Source organism: Porites lutea, chromosome 2, assembly GCF_958299795.1.
Source record: "Porites lutea chromosome 2, jaPorLute2.1, whole genome shotgun sequence".
Taxonomy (NCBI): Eukaryota; Metazoa; Cnidaria; class Anthozoa; order Scleractinia; family Poritidae; genus Porites; species Porites lutea.
The window spans coordinates 3,196,525-3,215,882 of record NC_133202.1 but is presented as its reverse complement, the minus strand read 5'-3'; the positions used below and the strand labels follow the sequence as shown (position 1 = coordinate 3,215,882).

The 19,358-nt window shown below is 38.9% G+C and overlaps 2 protein-coding genes across 2 annotated transcripts; one reads left to right on the top strand and one right to left on the bottom strand.

Annotated features, from left to right (window-relative positions):
• Positions 1–481: 481 nt before the first annotated feature.
• LOC140927426 (uncharacterized) lies at positions 482–15,807 on the top strand. Its single transcript, XM_073377073.1, has 16 exons — positions 482–697; positions 859–970; positions 1,196–1,279; positions 3,243–3,325; positions 4,183–4,638; positions 5,082–5,297; positions 6,007–6,123; positions 7,212–7,388; positions 8,194–8,472; positions 9,435–9,728; positions 10,250–10,354; positions 10,548–10,793; positions 11,477–11,606; positions 12,366–12,563; positions 13,197–13,375; positions 14,388–15,807. The coding sequence occupies exons 1-16, from the start codon at positions 671–673 to the stop codon at positions 14,451–14,453; spliced, it is 2,769 nt and encodes a 922-aa protein (XP_073233174.1). The 5' UTR covers positions 482–670; the 3' UTR covers positions 14,454–15,807.
• Positions 15,808–16,906: 1,099 nt separating this feature from the next.
• On the bottom strand, positions 16,907–17,830 carry LOC140924962 (dopamine receptor 1-like). Its single transcript, XM_073374934.1, has one exon. It carries the CDS (start codon positions 17,828–17,830, stop codon positions 16,907–16,909), a length of 924 nt encoding a protein of 307 aa, XP_073231035.1.
• Positions 17,831–19,358: the final 1,528 nt, after the last annotated feature.

Genomic DNA, 19,358 nt, shown 5'->3' with positions numbered 1-19,358 from the left:
GTATGCAGAAAGGTAATGTCCTCAAACAAGAACAGGCTACCCAGGGATTAATATCTTACCGTGGGAGATCTGAGTATGAGATTACACAGGTTTCTTTATTTCGGGTACGTTCATCTTTTGATAAAGTTTAAATAGAAAATTGTAAAGTTTTCAAGTTAACTCCCATGGATCAAGAAAAACCTTGCAAGGTCTGAAAACTTTGTGAAAGTTCCAGATTTCATGCCTAGGTAGGTCATATATGATTTACTTTTATAAAGAGGGCTATCCCCTGTATCTCCTCGTTTCTCATTCATTTTCCTCGTGTTGTAAACGGTAAGATTCAAATTTTCATATTTCCGGGTGATAAGGGGATTTGTTTGAACTTGCCCGCGTCTTCCCGGCGTTGCTAGCGATGACAAAAGAGCCATTGGTTGACTGTGTTTTTCTGTTGCTGGGTGACGTCATGCGTGAGAAATCACGCCGCCGGGTTTCAAACAGTTCGTTTCCCGTGTGTTTCCTGTTGGGTAAACTATGTCGCGAGAACAGGATCGAAGTGAGAAAAGCTATTCAAGAGGTCATTAGTAGTAATCGTTACTTTCAAAGGGCCTACCGGCATATTTTAGATTGATTTTCAAGAACGATCGTGGTAGTAATATCACTGGTAGAAGAAGACGTCGCTTAAAAATCTAAAATGCTTTCGCCACGGGATCGATCGAAGGTAAGCTGTTGTTCATTAGGTTTCATGTTGTGGAAGCCGTGAAAGTTTTCATTCCAAGAAGGAATCGCAATTTTTCAACATTGTTACCTCGTAGATTAATGAATGTGTCACTGTATGCTTATGCTTAAATTCATATCGTTTGTTTTCTGTGTCTGCCGTAGACCTCACCATCGCATACCGCATTCAAAATGCCGATGGCATTCAACCCCGATTTGGCTCACAAACCATCCCCATCAAGGAAGGAATTGTGGAAAGAGGAACTGGGATTAGATGGTATTTATGCTTTCTGCAATTTCGTACTTACACTAAAACTGCAGAAATGCTTTCGTAAAACTTTAGGCATTTCATTGCGTATGTAGTGTTTTGACAACAATACACCGATGTGATTGTTTTCTGTTGTTTTGGAAGAGACATCTGGATGTCTCGACTCGTGTCTTTGGAATCCGTTGGAATGCAATACATTATCTTACTCTTAACGTTTTTATTCCTTTTTCTAAGATGATTCTGGTCCTGAAGAGGAACAGTCGTCTTCAAGTGGCGACGAGCAGACAGAACCAGAAGCCGATCAGGTTTCTAATAAAGGTAAGTTTGCGAAAAAACTGAGGCTGAAGTTAACGAGTGAGCGTTTTCTTGAAAGTTATTAATGGGAATAGTTTCAGTGCAACCTGTTGCATTTATCAAAACTATCAATTATCTAAGTGGGGTGTTATTATTCAAGTAGCTTATTAGTCGTCTTCTGTGCAAATATCGTCAACATTTCATTCAGCGTACAATATTAAAAATTAATTTCTTTCATGTGTGAAAGGAATGTTGTTATGCCTTATATATGTCAGAATGTCATAAATCCATTTCTGCACAACATGATTGAACAAGTTTATTAAACTGAACAAATTTTCTCTTCAAGAAGGGTAGAAAATAAAACCCAAGATTCGATACTAGATGTCTTAAAAAAGCGAATAGAACAATACAAATCCTACCAAACAATTACCCCTCAAGACTTTATGACATTATTGACCAGCATTGTTCCCAAAGTGAATGGTGCATTCTTTTTTAAAACAATGTTAAAAGTTGAGCTGACTTATTAATTTTTGGTAGTCAGAACTCTGTTGAGAATATACTTTTGTTTAGAAAATGAGGCTAAAACAACTTTTTTAATGTTTGACTTCTTAATCAGACATCACTCTTCCAAACGTGTACATTAAACAAGTGGCTGCTGCATTTTCTTGTAAACAATGGTAAATGACAAGACCTTTGGCAATTTAAATTGGCCACTTGGTGCTTTCCAAGCAGGAGAAAAAATGTGGATCATCCATGAACATTTGAGAAGATATAATTAAGTGTATTTACAGAAAAAACATTGCTGATCAATATAAGGGGCTCAAACCAAACCTGTCATTTTTAGAGGTTGCTATCCAATGACTTATTGTTTAGGGAAAACCAATGTCAAAAAACTTACTTTATAGATGCTAACCTCTGGAAAACTCTGAAATTTCTTGAGTTTCTCTTTTCAGGGGTACCCAACCACTGTTTATGAAAAATATCTGTTCAGAGAATCAAATTATTGCCTAGAAATTTCTATTACTTGAGGATGGCTACAAATTTCTAGATGACCGTTCCATTCATGTACAATTTTCAAAGCTCATCTAATAAATTCCTTATGATTTTCTGAAATTGAAAATTTGAAATTCCAAATAGTCTCAAGATCATTTTAGACATGGTTAAAAGTTATCTCAAAAGCCATTTTAAAAAAATGAATGTGGCTCAAGTCATTCAAAATCTGGATAGTATTTTCCAGTGGATATGTTGTGCTGCAATTTTATCCTTGGACGGTTTAAAGTTTGTTTGTTTTTTTTGTTTCAAACTCATTATCATACTTACCATACCCTGAAACAAAAGAAAATAAAATTTAAACCAAGGATAAAATTGAACCAGAACAGATGCTCTATCCACTTATTGAAGAATTGGGCCTTGGGGGAGGAGGGGTATCCCCTTATATAGGCCATGTAGGTATGTGCCACCCCAAAGGGTAGGGTTTTTGCACCATTTGGTCTGAAAACGAGTATAGTCTTTGCCCATTTTGGTCTGGAATCAGGTATGGTTGTTGAGGGAACTACAGGAGTGTGTGAATGTATTTATTGTTTCAATTGCAAATGAGTAAGAAAGAAACAGAAATACACAAATTCAAAATGGATTTTAAGAAATCTTTCTTGATGCGGTTCTAATCTACATGTAAGTAATGATGGCGTAATTTCTTAGAGGCCAGGTCTGGAAACGGGTGTGAAAAATGAGAGATTTTGGTCTGAAATAGGGTCAGGATTTGGAAAACCGGGGGACACACCCCCACCAAGAATTCCCAGGAGTACCCCCTTCCCCCTCTGGGCCTAAGGCGAATATTCCAGCTGAGGTTTTTTGTTTTTGTTATTCAATGATTGCCTTTCACACCAATTTTATCCCTTATGTCTTAAGTTGTGACTACTCCAGACTGCTAATAAGCAATCGACTGGTACATTTTCATAAATAAACTCTCTGTGTTGTTGTTTTTTAGGGACATCCGTTGAGTTTCAAGCTTTGTTGGCTGAGATTAAGCAAAAAGATAAACAGCGTGAGGAGCTGCTAATGAAGCTAAAGGTCTGTTAACATGTAACAGTGACTGTGGGGCGATGAAAAGCAAGCTTCACCATCTAATCAACCCACTTTTCATTTCTGATACTTATTCATTCTTTATTCCCAATCAAGTTTGGTATGAAAGTGTAGGGTTTATTTGTATTGATCTACCTTTAGTTGGCTTGTAGGTCAAGACTCATTTTGCCAAAATATAAAGTGCTTATTCTCTTAGCAAACCAAGGAAGCAAAGATTGCATTTTATGGATTACAACTTTTAATTCTAATAAAATTAGCCTAAGAACAGATTTATTATTCTCATCCACTGTTATCAATATGCTAACCAAAGAAAGATTATTAGCTTTTTAACAGGGTTATGTTTCAGTGGTTGGCACATCAAAACATTGTTTACAAACATGAGCTATCGCAGTATGTCTGTCTAATACTGTATTTTTAACACCTGATGGCCCGTACAAACTGTAATTAATTTTTGAATCATTGCACAAGCTAGAATAAGGATGTGGAAATGAATATGATGTCAGTGATACGTGTTGATGAAGTCTACCGTCTTGAATCTGACAATGTATGTTTCAGAAGAAAAAATATTTAATACACAAGTCCTTCTGAAAGTTGAATTTACCGGTTGGGGTGCCTGGAAAAGAAAAGCCAGAAATGATTTCTGATAAACCATAAGACTTAAGTGTTAGATTCTTCTTGGAACAAAGGAAGAAAATGACATGCGGTCATGAGTCGCTTAAAGCTTTTTTCATGCAGCCCTTCAATGATGGTAGTGGATTTAGAAGGGAGCTTCACCTCATTCTATAAATACATCAAGGCACATACATTTCCACTTACAATAATTGTGAAAATTTATTTTTCTTCAGGCAATGACAGACAAAACTGCCAACTACAAGTCTAAGCTTCAAAAGGCAGAAAGCAACAAAAAATCTCAGATAAAGATCTTGAAAAAGACCCACGAATCACAACTGGCCATGAAGGCCGAGCTTATCCATAACTTAGAGGAACTAATTGAGGAACAAGAAAGTAAAATTGAAGAACTCGAAGGACACATCAAAGGCACAATTCCTTCACAGTCCCTGAATGTTACAAATGCTAAGCTTTCAAGCATCAGGAAACTTGTAGACTCAATAAATGACTTGCACAGCGAAAAGAGTAGGATACATGAAACCTGGCTGTCTACCCAGTCAGAGCTAGAAACAGTCAAACAGGAGCACAAGGAGACAGTCGATAATCTATCTGATAATATTTCGGACCTTGAAACCAAACTGCGCAAGGCACAGGCAGAAAATATCAAGTTGCAGAGCTCTGGATCAAGTAGTGTAAGTTTTCACTCTTCATTTTTGAAAAGGGTGATATTGATAGCCACTTGGAGAGTAGCCCGCATACCAAACATTTTCGCGAGGTTTCGGAGCAAAGAAAGACCAAGGAACGAGGGACAGTATTCCCCACGCGAAAAATGGAACTATAGCCATTTTTTGCGCGTCTTTGGCGCTCATATTTCCTCATTCTTTGTCTGAAACTGCATGGAAGTGCTTGTTATGCAGGCTACTTGGAGGGTTATTAATTACTAGTTTAGAAAAGTGCCTTATATATATATATGTTGTTGTTACTTTTTTATCTCAGATAATTTTTATTTTTCTTTTGTTTCAACTTCATTAGCATACATTACCATACCCAAAAACAAAAGAGAAATTATAATTATGTATTATACTCAAAGTAGCTGAATGGCTTCATGTATTAACAAGCTTATTTCTGCCTGCAGATCAACACAAAAGAAACGGACAAACAACTTTCCACCTTACAGGAAGAAAACATTAACCTTAAAAATAAGGCACAGAGTCTCGAGCATGAACTACAGAGTGCAAACAAACTTCACCTAACTACAAAAAATAAGCTGGAAGATGAACTGCTTAGTCTCAGGAAGAAATTGCGGGATACTGAAGCAAAATACAGTAGTTTGGCTTCCACGCCTCCAAAGGTTTGTACCATTTTATTCATCAAAAAAGCTAAAATAATAACTTGTTTTCCCAAAATCATATTGAGTGCCCAACGTTAAAAGTAGACAATGAATACCAGCTGTCTCTCATTGCTCCCAGTCACTGAGGAGTGAAGGACATACTCAGATTCATTAAGAGAAATTGAAAACAATGCTTATGCAAAATTTTGAGGGTTAAACAAGGTGTAAGCCGTGGATAACGTGAAAAAGGCTACTTTTCTCTTAAGACTAGAATCCAGTATTTTACAATACTTTCATGAATATATTGAAAGTGAATTTGCGATCTTTTTCCACTTGAAATTTTACTTTAGACACTCAAGGTTTATATTGCAGAATGCGTGATAGAATCAAGTGCCACTTTCTAAACGTTGCCAGAAATCTGCATTTCAGGGGTTGTTTAGCCGGTTTATGCGATACGATTTGTGGGCAGACACGATTTAACAGGGCGACCTTTTTCATCAAAAGCGAAGGCCAAATAAAAAAGTGGGCCAAAAAATTGTAGAGCGTACAGTAAACTGGGCATTACGCTTTGCAACGTGCCCTACCAACAGTGCAACAGTGCAACAAATTTGCAAGACAAAATGCACAAAAATTTGCCTTTATTATAGCGGTGTTTCAAAAGGGTTCAAGCTGTCCGCTACCCTTGTCTTTTAACACACAATTTAGAGACATTTTTATTTTTTCCTTTCAGACAAGAACTATTTCCGTTGTTTCGGAAGAAACAAAGAAACAACTTGAACAAATGCTAGACCAGAACAAGGAACTTGAGGCAATATTGGCGAAAACACGGTCGGACTACGACGCTAAGGTAGGAATTTGTTACTGATGTAAACACTTTTATCAGCGGAATTCGTTGAAAATTAGTCCTAGGCTAAACGTCGAACTATTCATGAGACGAACCAAACTTGGTGAGTTAAGTTCATCAAAACCTCGACGTCTGGCTCAATAAAGTTCGTCTGAATGAGTTTGGGTCGTCCAATACGTTGTATTTGTCTGCTTCAGACTTACAGAACGTCTGAGGATCGTCTCTGGGACAAACGACGAGCTAAACTAATAAATTAAAAATTTGTATGATAATGTATATTAAGCCTCATTCGTGAGAAAATTTATTACTGATCCGATTCGTCTCAACGCGTCCTAAATTCGACGTCTGACCCAACAGAAGGTCATAACTTAATTTAGGTCGACCTAAAGTAGAGTTTGGTTCGTCTCATGAAGAGCTCGACGTTTAGCCTAGGCCTAAGTTGTTTTTTGATGCATTTGTTATGTTTACTGATATTATTTTTTGAATTAGAATGTCATATGTTGATTTGATTAGTGTTGTCACTAAGCGTTTATGACTCAAAGTCCAGAACGAAATTCATAGTATGCGTCATGGTACGTACGCAAAAATGCCCTCCCCCCTCTCCCCCGCGCCACCCTCTTTCGTAACTTTTCCATTCGCGAGACACCGACCTCAAGAACCTTTCATACTAGCAGTAAAATGAAATAGGAAAAAGAAATTAATAACTTTTTCATCGGAAAAACTAACTACGGGTGAGTAAATATGTTTGAAATTAAAGTTATTATACCGTTATTATTGTCGATACTCTAACAAAGTACAAGGAAATGCGGTCTTAATCCGAACTTGAGCCATCTGGGCATGACTCAGGCTGTGTTCAAAAGATGCGCAAATTTTTAATCGCTATATGACGTTGGTTCGCGCGCTTGCACTACTTAGTATTGAGAAAATCTCGTACTCGTAGTCGTCCTCGTCTTAGAATCTAAAGCTCTCTAATATCTGAGAGCGTGGTACAGGCTATGAGAAACAGGCACCTGGTTGTCAGCGTTTGGTATTAAGTAGGAACCGGTTCAGAGGTTGCACTAACCAAAACTGGCGTTTGTTTTTCGATTCAGGTTTCCGCTCTACAAGCAGACATCAAGTCTCTGAAGACCAATGTAACGGAAACTACAAGAAATGAGCAGAAGGCTTTGGCAGAATGTAATGCGCTTCGAGAAGCTGTTAAGAACAAGAGCTCTCTTGAAAGTTCACTCCATAAAAAGGAAAAAGAAATCAAACAACTAGAACAAGAGGTATGAGCCTTGGGATTTCTGTTGAATAAATGCACCGCTGTACATGGTGTTATTTTCGAGCAGTCTGGGAAAGGATCCTAGAATACGTTTTGATTTACGCGCAAACGTATCGAAGATTGGAGTCTTGAATAGGACTCGGGTGGTCGTTGTGCAGTCGAGAATGAGGTCTAGAATTTTAAGGTCCGAATTTCGGACCACGGTCAGGTGACCTATTGGAACACATACCCGCCAAGAAAGTTTTTTTAAAAATGGAAAAAAAGAAGTTCGCTTCTGCATCGCTTGGAAAGAAGTGCCTGAGTGTTTTCTCCTTTGTGACAGCAATATCGCTAAGACTTTATAGAGTTCTACGCAGCCGTATTTGTCTCGTTACGCCACGTTCCTCCCTAAGATGATAAGAGACAGAAAACGGCTGCGTGATCTTTAGAAGAGTAGTGATTGTGGATCATTCTGGCTCACTATACGTTTCTGTGAAACTGCCCACCTACCCCTCCCCAAAGTCAACTTTAACACTAGGCGAAGGGAAGGTGGGCAGTTTCCCAGAAACGTAAAGTGAGTTATAAGTTTTAATGTTAACTTTAGGGAGGGGTAGTTGGGCAGTTTCCCAGAAACGTATTGCCATGTAAACGTGTTTATCCAATAGATCGCACAATAAGTGGCATGTTTTATTCAATAACACTTTACACTGTGGCATATTGTCACTTGACAAAAAGATCGCACAAAAAAAGTGATCGCTAGGTTAAAGCTAAAAACAATTTTTGTATCCCGTTTTTTAATAAATGTTTTTTTTTTCTTCCCCGTCGCACAGATCAGAAATTATAAGGCGGACATCGAGCAGCTTGGTCATGAATTCGATCAACAAGCTAAAGAATTTGAAGAAGAAAAACGTAAACTGTTGAAGGAGGAGCGAGCCAAGGCTGATAAAGAGACGAGCATAATGCGCTCCAAATTAAAAACCCTCTCACTACAGCTTTTCCAAATGAAAACATTCGTGGAGAAATTGAAAAGAGAACAGCAAGATCTGAGAATAAGCTGTCTGAAACTGGGTACCAGTGTAAAACCAGCCGTGCGCGAGGTAGCCAAACAGGTAAGTATGGTCGTGAAGGTTTCTATAAGCGATGGAGGGATTGTTAGCTGTTCATGGTCTGCAAGCCAGGGGTCAATTGAATAAAACTTTTACACGTGTAATTTACAAGTGTAGCCATTGTTTTAGAGTCTGAGAACAATAGCTACACTTGCAAATTACACGTGTAAAAGTTTTATTTAATTGACCCCAGTTCTCCCGTTGGGGGAGTCGCGATTAGTCATGCGTGAGCGGCACGTGAAAAGAGACGGCGTCGTCTGTTGTCTCGCGGCTCGCTTCGCTCACCAGAAATGGAGAGCTCGCTCGCGGGCTGGACGACGACAACGACAACGTCAAAAAAGCAATTGGTTTTTTGAGCAAAACTTGAGGTCCAATGCACGACTACGACGTGAAACTATCACTTCCTAATGCGTCGTTTTATGGAGGATTTGAACATAACAGGATGAATTTTTCTTTCTCTTTTTGAGCCTGGAGAAAGTCCTTAAGAATTCAACTCTAGGAAAAAATCGCCTGCAAGGTCAGGCGCAAAAAGTGATTGAGGGGAGGGGTCTTTAAATTCTAGTAAAAAAAAGAGAAAAAGTAAATAAGATACTGAGAAGCATTCAACGTTTGACTACTTTAACGTCTTCTTATGAGTGAGTCGAACAGACGTTAAACGCGTCTCGTATTAAAACGGGACCGGCCGCCGCAAACTGGGACACAGTAAAATCTAGTAAAGATCGGAAAAATTCAGTGTTTTGTCTTTTTTTCTGAAGCCTATGTTGTTTTTTCAACGTTGCAGTCTACTTTCCTGTGTCCCGCGGCCATTAAAACTCAATGTAATATGTCCGGCGACAATATCTATGGTTTGTCCGTCTAAAATGGTAACCTGATAAGATAAAAGTCCTTTTTAAAACGACAAATTTGTTGAGGTCTGGGAATCAACTAGTCTTTATGTGACAATTTGCTCTGCATTTTATACACAGATAGTTCAAAGGATCGAAGGTATCGACGACAAAAATAAAGAGCTTGTCACCAAGTACAAAAAAGAAATGGCTCTTAGAAAGAAGCTACACAATGAATTAGTTGAGCTTAAAGGCAATATAAGGGTATACTGCCGGGTGCGGCCAGTCATCAAGGAGGACGGTGGAGGAAGAAATGCAGAGAACGTTATAACTTTCGACGACGAAGACGATGCCCTTTTGAATGTGTTTTCAAAAGGTGCGATAAAGCAGTTTGAAATGGACAAGGTGTTCAAGCCACAGTCCACCCAGGAACAGGTAACAAAGTTTGTTTAATTTGAAAGCAGCTATTAGAGAGTTTGAGCAGACGTTGTTGAGCGATGCACGTCAATAGGAAGTGTAGTTTTTGCATTCTTGCGCAGTGTTCAGGCTTGTTAAAAGGGAAAAGGCCTCCCCGCCTGATGACTTTCGTCGCTCATAAACGTCTTTGCTTAAGTTCCCAATTATAATCTGGAATGTGGGGAGTAATACAATTTGACTCTCAGCCTAGATACCTGAATAATGAACGCCTATAGAGAGAGTGCTGCACCTTAAACCAACATTTCCTTGTCCTGCAAAAATTAAGTTCCCCGAAAGAAGAGGGAGATATCTTGTCCTTTATCAAAAGTCAGGACTAGCGTTCCCTCCTCCACCCACTAACTTGAGGTCCCTACAGTGTCCGCAATAAAGGGAGGCGACTGTACAAGGATTTTTACCAGGCTAATCAGGCAAATAATGTCAACTTAGTTTCAAAGTTGTACGGCCGTTGAAGCTTCCATTACTTATTTGTCTTTTGGTAGGTTTTTGAGGAGGTTAAATCCCTTGTGGTCTCTTGTATCGATGGTTATAACGTGTGTATATTTGCTTATGGACAGACCGGAAGTGGAAAAACGTTCACAATGGAGGTAAGGCTAAGTTGATAGCGTGAACAAGGTTGTGAGAAAAATTCCTCGTTTTGTATTTCCTTTGTTTTGATACATTTTTTTCATGTTCTGAGCAGTTATTTTTGTGTCTCACATTAATTATTGGCGGCTCGCGCTCTTTCAATTTTGATATATTTCGTGATACAGCTCCTTTAACTCGTCTTTTATTTTACAGGGGCCTTCGTCGAATCCAGGAATTAACCAGCGTGCATTAAAGCTCCTGTTTGAAGAAACGCGTGACAGAGGCGTTGATTGGAGCTTTAGTATCAACGTCTCTGTCATTGAGATATACAATGAGATGATCCGTGACCTACTTGGCCACGATCCTTCCATTAAACTGGAAGTAAAACAAGGTCGGGACGGTCTTTTTGTTCCAGGCCTTACAGAAATTCAAGTCGGCGATGTTGATGAACTGAATGAGGTGAGAAAAAAGAATTTTATTAAGTTTGAAAGTGTTAAGTGTACTCTTTGCCGTTACTGAAAAAGACCAATTTTTCCAAATTTTCGAGCTTGAACAAATAGTCTTTATACCTCCTGGAGTTCCTTCATTTTAGGCTAAAAGCGTAGATACCTCATTGCTCTCCAAAAAACCCTGTATGAAAGCTTAGATTGCAACTTCAGAAAATCAGAAAAGCTGAGCTATTCAAAAAAGGCGCTCGCATTCAATTTTGCCTCTTCTGTGATTTTAAATAATTGATGATGTCCAGGAATTGAGCGCCATGTGAAACCCGGTATTACGGACAGATTTTACTCAAACTCCACATTTTAACTACCCCCACTTCCCTGTGTAGAGAGAAATTCTCAGTTGCTGCGTTTTAGGTGACCACATTTATACACAAACATGAAATTTACCGCTTAATACACATTACTGCATGAAACTGCTCAGTAACTTTCATCTGATTGGCTGTCTCTTTCGGATATTGCCCACTGCCGCCCTTCGTTTACACAATATCCATAATCTAGGATTTATATTTACAGAATCGCAAGGGAATTTCTTGGTGTTGATTATACGATTGATTGGTTGATTGATTGATTGATTGATTGATTGATTGATTGATTGATTGACTGATTGATCGACTGATTGACCGATTGATTGATTGACAGGTATTCGCCATGGGAAAGACCAACCGAGCCACGGCCATCACCGACATGAACGAGCACTCATCCCGCTCGCATGCGCTTTTATGTGTGACAGTTATTGGCGTGAATAGGACAACTGGACATAGAACAACAGGTAATAACCAGTTTGACTGCTTAAAGTCTCCCTTTGCCATATATTCTGTGATTTGTTTGCTCTTGTTATTAGCCAAATGGTGTGCAACAGCTGGATAGACCGGCGAAAACCTGAACGAATGCAGATATGTCCGCGGAAAAACGCTTTGCTTCAACCTTACCAGCTTTAGACTTCGTTACATGTGACATAAAAGCAGAGTGAAAAAAACTTCTCAAGAAGAAAATTTTCAAGTGATATATCTGTGCTTTCTCTTGTAATCTGATGCACTTTATTGTACCAGATTTTTTGTTGGGCCTTTCCTTCCTTCGTTCCATTCACGCTCTCCTTCCTTTCACTCATCTAAAACACCTCTAGAGATATTATTCCTCTGTTGAAGGAAGAAAATCGGCAAGTCTAAATATTTAAAATATTAGCTGTTTCCTCCGTTGAGATCTTCATTCTTCGTAAACAATGCCATCAAACCTCCCCCACCGATAACGTGTAATTCAAGTTTTAACCCTTTAAGCCCTTAGAGTGATCAGCATCAAATTTCTCCTTGTAATATCAATGCTTTGTAAAACAGAGTGGTCATAAGAATTACGGACATGATCACAGAAGATGAATTTGCTTGATATTTTATCCACACTGCTTCTGTAGGGAAATGAATAGGGGCAACAAATGAGAATTCAAATTTTGATCTTAGGGCTTAAAGGGTTGAGACTTGTCGCTTTTGAGGAAAACGGACGATTAAAAGATAATATCGATTATTTTTTTCTCTAGGGAAGTTAAATCTCGTAGATTTAGCAGGCAGTGAGCGAGTGTCCAAGAGTGGATCTGAAGGTGCCCGAATGAAAGAGGCTCAAAACATAAACAAGTCTCTCTCCTCTTTGGGCGACGTAATCCACTCTTTGAAAAACAAGAACTCCCACGTGCCGTATAGGAACTCCAAGCTTACCTACCTACTGCAGGAATCCTTAGGTGAGTCAGTTAAATGTGCTAATAAAATATGCGAGAAAACTAAAAATAGAACTAGGATGTATAAGGTAATTAGTTGGCAATAAAGAGGATCCGGAATAAGGAATGGGGACCTTAGATCCGACAACGGCGACGTCCATTAAGATGTCGCTGAAAAATACACTTCTCATCCTTGCACACTATTTTGCGATTATCTCAAGTCACCCTGTTACTTAAAAGAAGGGAATTTAGGTTGGAGCTGAAGAGAGAGGATCGCGCCCAAGTTCAGACAGAGATGGTAGAATTTATTGCCTGGCAGTTCCCGTTCTCAAGTAAACTTAAAATTTGGTCATTTCACGTCCCAGTTGTACAGAGACGGCAAAGAAATTTACAAAAAAGCGTGATGCACGTGCAGAGTTGTTGTTTTGCTTCTTAAATCTGTTGCTTTTTTGACGTTGCCGGCGCCGTCGCCGTCGTAGTTTCGTAAGGTCCCTAATATGGGCAGCGCCAAGCGCGAAAATGAGTGATAAACAGCAAATGGAAGATCTTTAGAGAGGCTACCAAGGCATCGAAAATGCTGTGAACTATCCCCCTCATAAGTTTAACTGACTTAACTCAATGACACAAGAACTTTTCTAATTTAACTACTTATTGCAGGAGGTGATTCGAAGACTCTTATGGTGGTGCAAGTGGCTCCAGTGGAAAAGAACGTGAGCGAAACTATGTGCAGTCTGAACTTCGCACAGAGAGTACGAACAGTTGAACTCGGACAAGCCACCAGAAAAACTGAGACTGCAGAAATGGCGAGCATGAAGGACAGGTTGCGTGAATTAGAGGTATGAAAATAAAAGCTTCTTCTTGTTGTCTAAGAAGAATAAAGACACCACCTTACAAACACGTTTGCCTCACCACAAAAATCGCACCGCGTACCCGAAATGGCAAGTGCGCGAGTGAGGTAGCGTTCAGACCCTACCTTTTTGGTAGAATATCGCAAAGATTATTGGGTCTTGATAGAATTCATTGGCGCTCGTCGCTGCGACAATTTCTTTCTTCTTCTTTTTTTTTTTTTGTTAAACCCAGTTGGGGGGGGAGGCCTCTGTAGCTGGCGGGTAGAGTATGTGGGGGTGCTTCGAAGCTCAACAGCCGTTGCGCGGAGCAAGAGGCGAAGCCTCCAGCTTCCCGCTAGCTAAGCAGGCCATTGTTTATTTGTGTAGAGCGTTTACGCATGACCGCCATACTACCGAAACAGGAAGACCGCGAATTCAACCAAACGCGTGACAGTTGATTTTGGCGCCACAGGCTAACGACTTTGGTCACGTGGCTTTGTTTGTCAAACTAAAAAAGTGAACTTACATGGTCACATTCTTTTCTCAGTGCTGGCTTCGTTGTTCGCGCATCAGAGTGGTCAGAGTTTATTATAGCGCTAGAAGGCTGCAACCGTAAGAGCTTTCTTCATAGATTGACTTTCTGCGAACGAAAATTTCGTCTTTTTGGTTGATAGAGAACACCATTTTTCGACTTGGCCTATGTTTGGCCTACTAAACGCTCGGGAATATGACCACGCGAGTTCACCTTTTTGGTTTGACAAACAAAGCCAAGTGACCTAAGTCGTTAACGTCTGGCGCCAAAGTCAATTGTCACGCTTTTCGGAATGGGCGGTCTACCTGTTTCGGTGGTATTGGTGTCCCAAAACAATGCAACGACGCCCATGATGGTGTTCCAAACCAGTCCTGTGGAAGCTGACTTTTTTTTGGACTACACACTTTCTTGCTGCAATAAATTTGTATAGCTGTTGGCCATGTGAGTGAAAACGCTCTTTAACTGTATTATTTGATTTCGTTTTTGCAGGGAGGAGCCGGGTCGCCATCTGCATCGCCAGCTAAGGGAGGAATAAGATCAGCTAGGAAAAGATAGTAGACTACAGAGTGTATGATAAATTGTCTTATAGCCTTCGAGCAAGCTCTCCAATTGTGGCAAGCGTAGTAAGCCGCGAAAGAAAACGCGAGTGTTCCTCGCACTTGCGCCGGTCTCCTTTCGCGTGTGGCTCTTGCGTGACTTCTCGCAACTCCCCCAAATGGAGAGCTTGCTCGCAGGCAATTGCATCATTATAATTATTACTTAGGAACGTAATTTGTACATAGTTAATGTGCTGTTTTTAAAAGCAGTGAAATGTTCCTTCTTTGGTGGAGTAGAGGCCGGGTGAAGTTTTTTAAACCATAGTTAGCCTGCGAGCAAGCCCCTTTTCCTCCCCACCTCTGACCCTTGGGGGAGCTTGCTCGCAGGATTGACCACAGTTGAACTGATTGAACTTAAGTGATGTTCGTTTTGTGTACGTACAGCATCCATAACCTACAATCGTGGACAAAACTTCTTGGAACAGAGATTCAGTGCCCGTAATCGTCTGTTATTTCAGCGTGCCTTCAGAAAGTAGTGCCAGTTCTGTTGCAATTCCCCCTTCCCCACCGAATGCATTGCTCAAACTCAGAAAAAATTGTGATTGCAAGTGTGTAACGCCGTATGCTAAGGTTGGGCATGTGTACCGGTAGTTTCATTTGCGCGCAAGTGTTTCACGTGCGTGAAAAGGCGCAATAAATACAGATAGTCTGTCCGTCCGAGTCGTTTGTCCATGAGTGTTGCTATGTAGTTTTCTTGCTCAAGAGCAGACTTTAAAATCTTATTCGTGTCATGAATGTAACCTAAAGCTTTTTTCCCCGTTTTTGGCATCAAATCTTTTTTAATATTAACTTTGTGGATTGAAAATGGCAGCCGACTTTTCATAGTAAAATTTCAAGTGCAGATGAATTAACGCACAAAGCGGGCTAAATGAAGAATGAAGAATTATTGAGGCGTCTTTTTATCAACAGCGTATGTAAATAAGTGATTACAAATATTTTTAGTATTTAACGAAATATTTTGTAAAACGAGAAAGCAACTGCATGTAATTTGTATTTATCGCTATTATACAGTTTTAGTATCTCATAGAACTTAGGTAGGTTTTATAAGTATTGTTAAGAAATTTTGCACAGTTTTACATCATTCCTAGAATTTGTGCGTCGTGATTTCACGTCACTTATTTATAACAGTTTTATTCTCCTGTAAACGAATGAACCGAACGAATTTTTTATGACAATTGTAAATAGATGCCTTACCCTAGCAATCAGCTAGGAATTTTTCTTTTTTTGAAAAAAAAAGTTGCACCAAAATAGGTCTAACGATCTAGTCATTCTTAGGCTTGATGAGTAAATAAAGGTCAGAGTTTGTTTTCCGATGAGGTTTTCTCATTCCTTGTGTTGCTTAAAAAAATCAACGCATTTGTAGTTTTCTGTGTCAGGCGGCTATATAAGAGAAGGGAAGAAAAACTGACTAAATTCTGAGAAGTGCCCTTGGGTGAAATGTAACTGAGTATTCTCTCTCAATACCCAGCTCTTTTTTTGGCAAAAACCCTATAGATAATTCAATAAGTTTAGGGTTTATATTCTTAACCGGGGCAGGTGAAAGTAGTTTCTCCTTGTGAATTAATTTTTTTTTCCGCGAAAGTGGTTACTTTATTTATGCTTAAAGGTTCATCCGTTGATTTTTTCCAAACCATAATCTAAAACGAACAAAAATTTCTCTCATCAAGAACCAGTCCCAACTGAATCAAATTAGCAATAATTCATAACAGGTTATCACCTAAATCCTTCACAGAACCTTTAGTTTATATTTAATACTTTCTAAATGCTAATATGAACTTATGCTACCTTTTAAAGGTTTATTAAAGTGGACAATAAACTACATAAGCCATTTGAACCTCAGATAATGAGCACGAACGTAAATACAGCTCACTTCAGTTTCAAGTTTAATCAGTCTTTCACTAGCTCTCAATAACTCTTGCTTGAATGCGTTTGTTTGCCTTTTATACGGTCAACTTCATCCTTATCTCGTTATGTAATTTTCATGGCGCTTTTCATTTAAACATGAGTTTTTATCATTGGCTAAGTCTGATCATGATTCAAAACCTGTCGGAAATTTTTCAGTATAAACTACTGATGTGTTATCTTATCTTGGCAAGCCATGCACTCTGTCAAATATTCCTTTGCTGCTTTTTTTAAAGAAGTTGGTCAAATCATTATATTATTTAAATAGCTTTTGTAGTCGGAACCAAGAGAAAGATAAATACAGATATTTTAAATTACGCATACTAAATGATCAGTCACGAATATTTACCGCATGGTAATATTAGGAGTTCTTTGCCAAAAAAAATGGCCAGTTTTTTTTTTTTTTTTTTTTTTTTCACGTTTCCATTTCAGTACATACTGTGTGGCACTTAAACTAAGCGGATTTTATTGTTGAGATTTTACTTGTGGTTTCCATTAAAAAACTTACTTCTATCTTCTTACAATCCCTTTACACTTAACAAATATTCTGAGAAATGCTTCTCGAAAAGCCTTGCTGAACGCTGCGTACACGAACACGTTGACGGCAGTGTTCAAGTATATCATAGCAACAGCCGTTTGGGACAAATATGGAGAAACTTTCAAGTTTCCCAATGTTTCAGTAACATCGATAACGGTTATAGGAGCGACGAGTACTACAAATAAACACACTAGGACTACGACCATTTTGGCTTTTTTTCTCTGTCGAATAACCACATCTATGCTTTGTTTTCTTGAATTCGTTTCGACCTCGTCTTGGCTGTAATTGGCATGTAGGCCTTTGTGTATGTCTCGAATTTTCTTTGCATGCCAGTGGCTTTTCTTCACAAGGTAACAATTTACAGGGATTACGATAAGAAGAGGAAATAAACAGCATCCCGTGGTGAAAGCCATAACTGCGGGTTTGGACAGCGTACTCGACAACAAACAGATTTTCGACGCGTTCTCCTCTTTGAAATCCTCTTTGCCATCCCGTAATCCAACACCGCTTAACAGACAGATGGCAAACACGCCCATCACAATCCAAAAGCCTGCGATGAGAATCAAAATCACACTTTTTGACGCATGTTTATCGTACAAAAATGGAAACCTAACACCAATGAAACGATCAAAAGATATTAACACGATGTTGAGCCGTGAAACGCCATCGAATAAAATACTAAACGCGAGGACGACATTGCAAGAAACTAACACAGTACTTGAAGTGTTTATTCCCTCTAGCAGTCGAAGTGGAATTGCAACAGTTGCGACCAAAAAATCAGCAACGGCCAAGCTGAGAACAATCCAGTTAGTCTTGTTCCTTAAGTTTTGATTGATAAAGATGGACAAAACAACCATAGCATTTGCAAGTGCTCCTGCTACAGAGATGAACGCCATGAATGTAACAAATGCTGTTCTCCCCTGTAAGGTAAGAATCTCGCTTTGACTAGAGTTTTTCATGATTATTGACTCTTGTCTTGTTATGACTTGTTTAACTATCTTTCCCCGCCTTGACCAGAGTTTATAGTCTATAGCGAATTTATGCCTTACATCATTTTTCCGAAATCACGTCAAAACAGCTTTTTTCAGCTGTTTTTATTGTTTAAGAGTTTAGTCTAGGGCAACCAATGGTCTCAGCTGACAATAATTAACAAGGCTATTTACCTAATGGGTACATTAATGGAACTGCGTAACGAATATTTGGCCTCTTTCAAGTCCTAAAAGCATACCTTGAAAAAGAAAGACCATGAATAATTGTGTATGGTTATTTTAAATAACTCTGCTACCTCTCTACCTAAGCTATATATTAAGGGTATGTCTTTGGCTTTGAAAACCAGGATGGAAATGGATTGCAACTTAGGCCCATTCTTGCGAGTTGAACTTTTTCTGTTGTTCAAAAATCACCAAAAAAAAGATCACTCTTTGTTTTCCCTGTAACTTTTAATCCCTTGATGTCTTTATTTTAGTGAAAGGAAAAGAAAGCAAGAGAAAAGATGAAGGAAGCCATTATTTTTAATTATTACTCACCACCTACGCCTAACTTAGCGTGAAATTCAAAAAGCCCAAGTGGCTGCACTTCATGATCCGCGATCGCGACTTATACTGCTAATTGTATATTGCATATATCAATTTTTTTTAGGTCCAAACTTTTTAAAGAAAGAAAATTAAGTTGAGAACGCTTAAATCGAGAAATATAATGCCCTTTTTTCATGTTTACCTGTTGAAATCTCGAAAATAAAACCCCGCGAAATATCTCGTTAAAACTGCGAAATTAATGAGTACGAATAAGAGGGTGTGAATGGGGTTAACCGACTAGCGACAAAGGGCAAAAAATATTACTGACTACCGACAAAATGAGTAAAAAAATACCGACTACCGGCAGGAAAACTGAAATATTAACCGACTACCGACATGGGCTGATATTATCAATATTTGTTTTCAGAAAAAAGAGCATTTTCCATTTTTTTTCTAGCCGTTAGGAAGTAACCTCTTTAAATTTATGACTCATCAGATGGCCTAAGGGAAATAATTTTCTTTTTTTTTTTGTTAATACAGGTACATACCTTAAAGATGCTACCGACTTTATAAATGTTATTGAAAAGTCAAAGGCGAAAAAACCGAACGTTTCTTGTTTCGGTCCGAGAAATGCTTAGATTAATCCTCAAAGAAAATTTTTTCCCGTTTAATGGAAAGCACTATCATTACAAACCCACGGTACCGCGATGAGCACAAAGACAGCAGTTTCCTCTCCAACTTTTTCATGGCATATATTGAAACACAAAGTTTAAGCAAAACCGTCTTTAAACCAACTGTTTGAAAACGCTACGTAGATGACATTTTTTCCTATGGGATGATAAGTAAGCCAGACGTAGTAGCTTTCTTCGCGGAACAAGTAAACTTACATCACCCTGCTATGAAATTCACG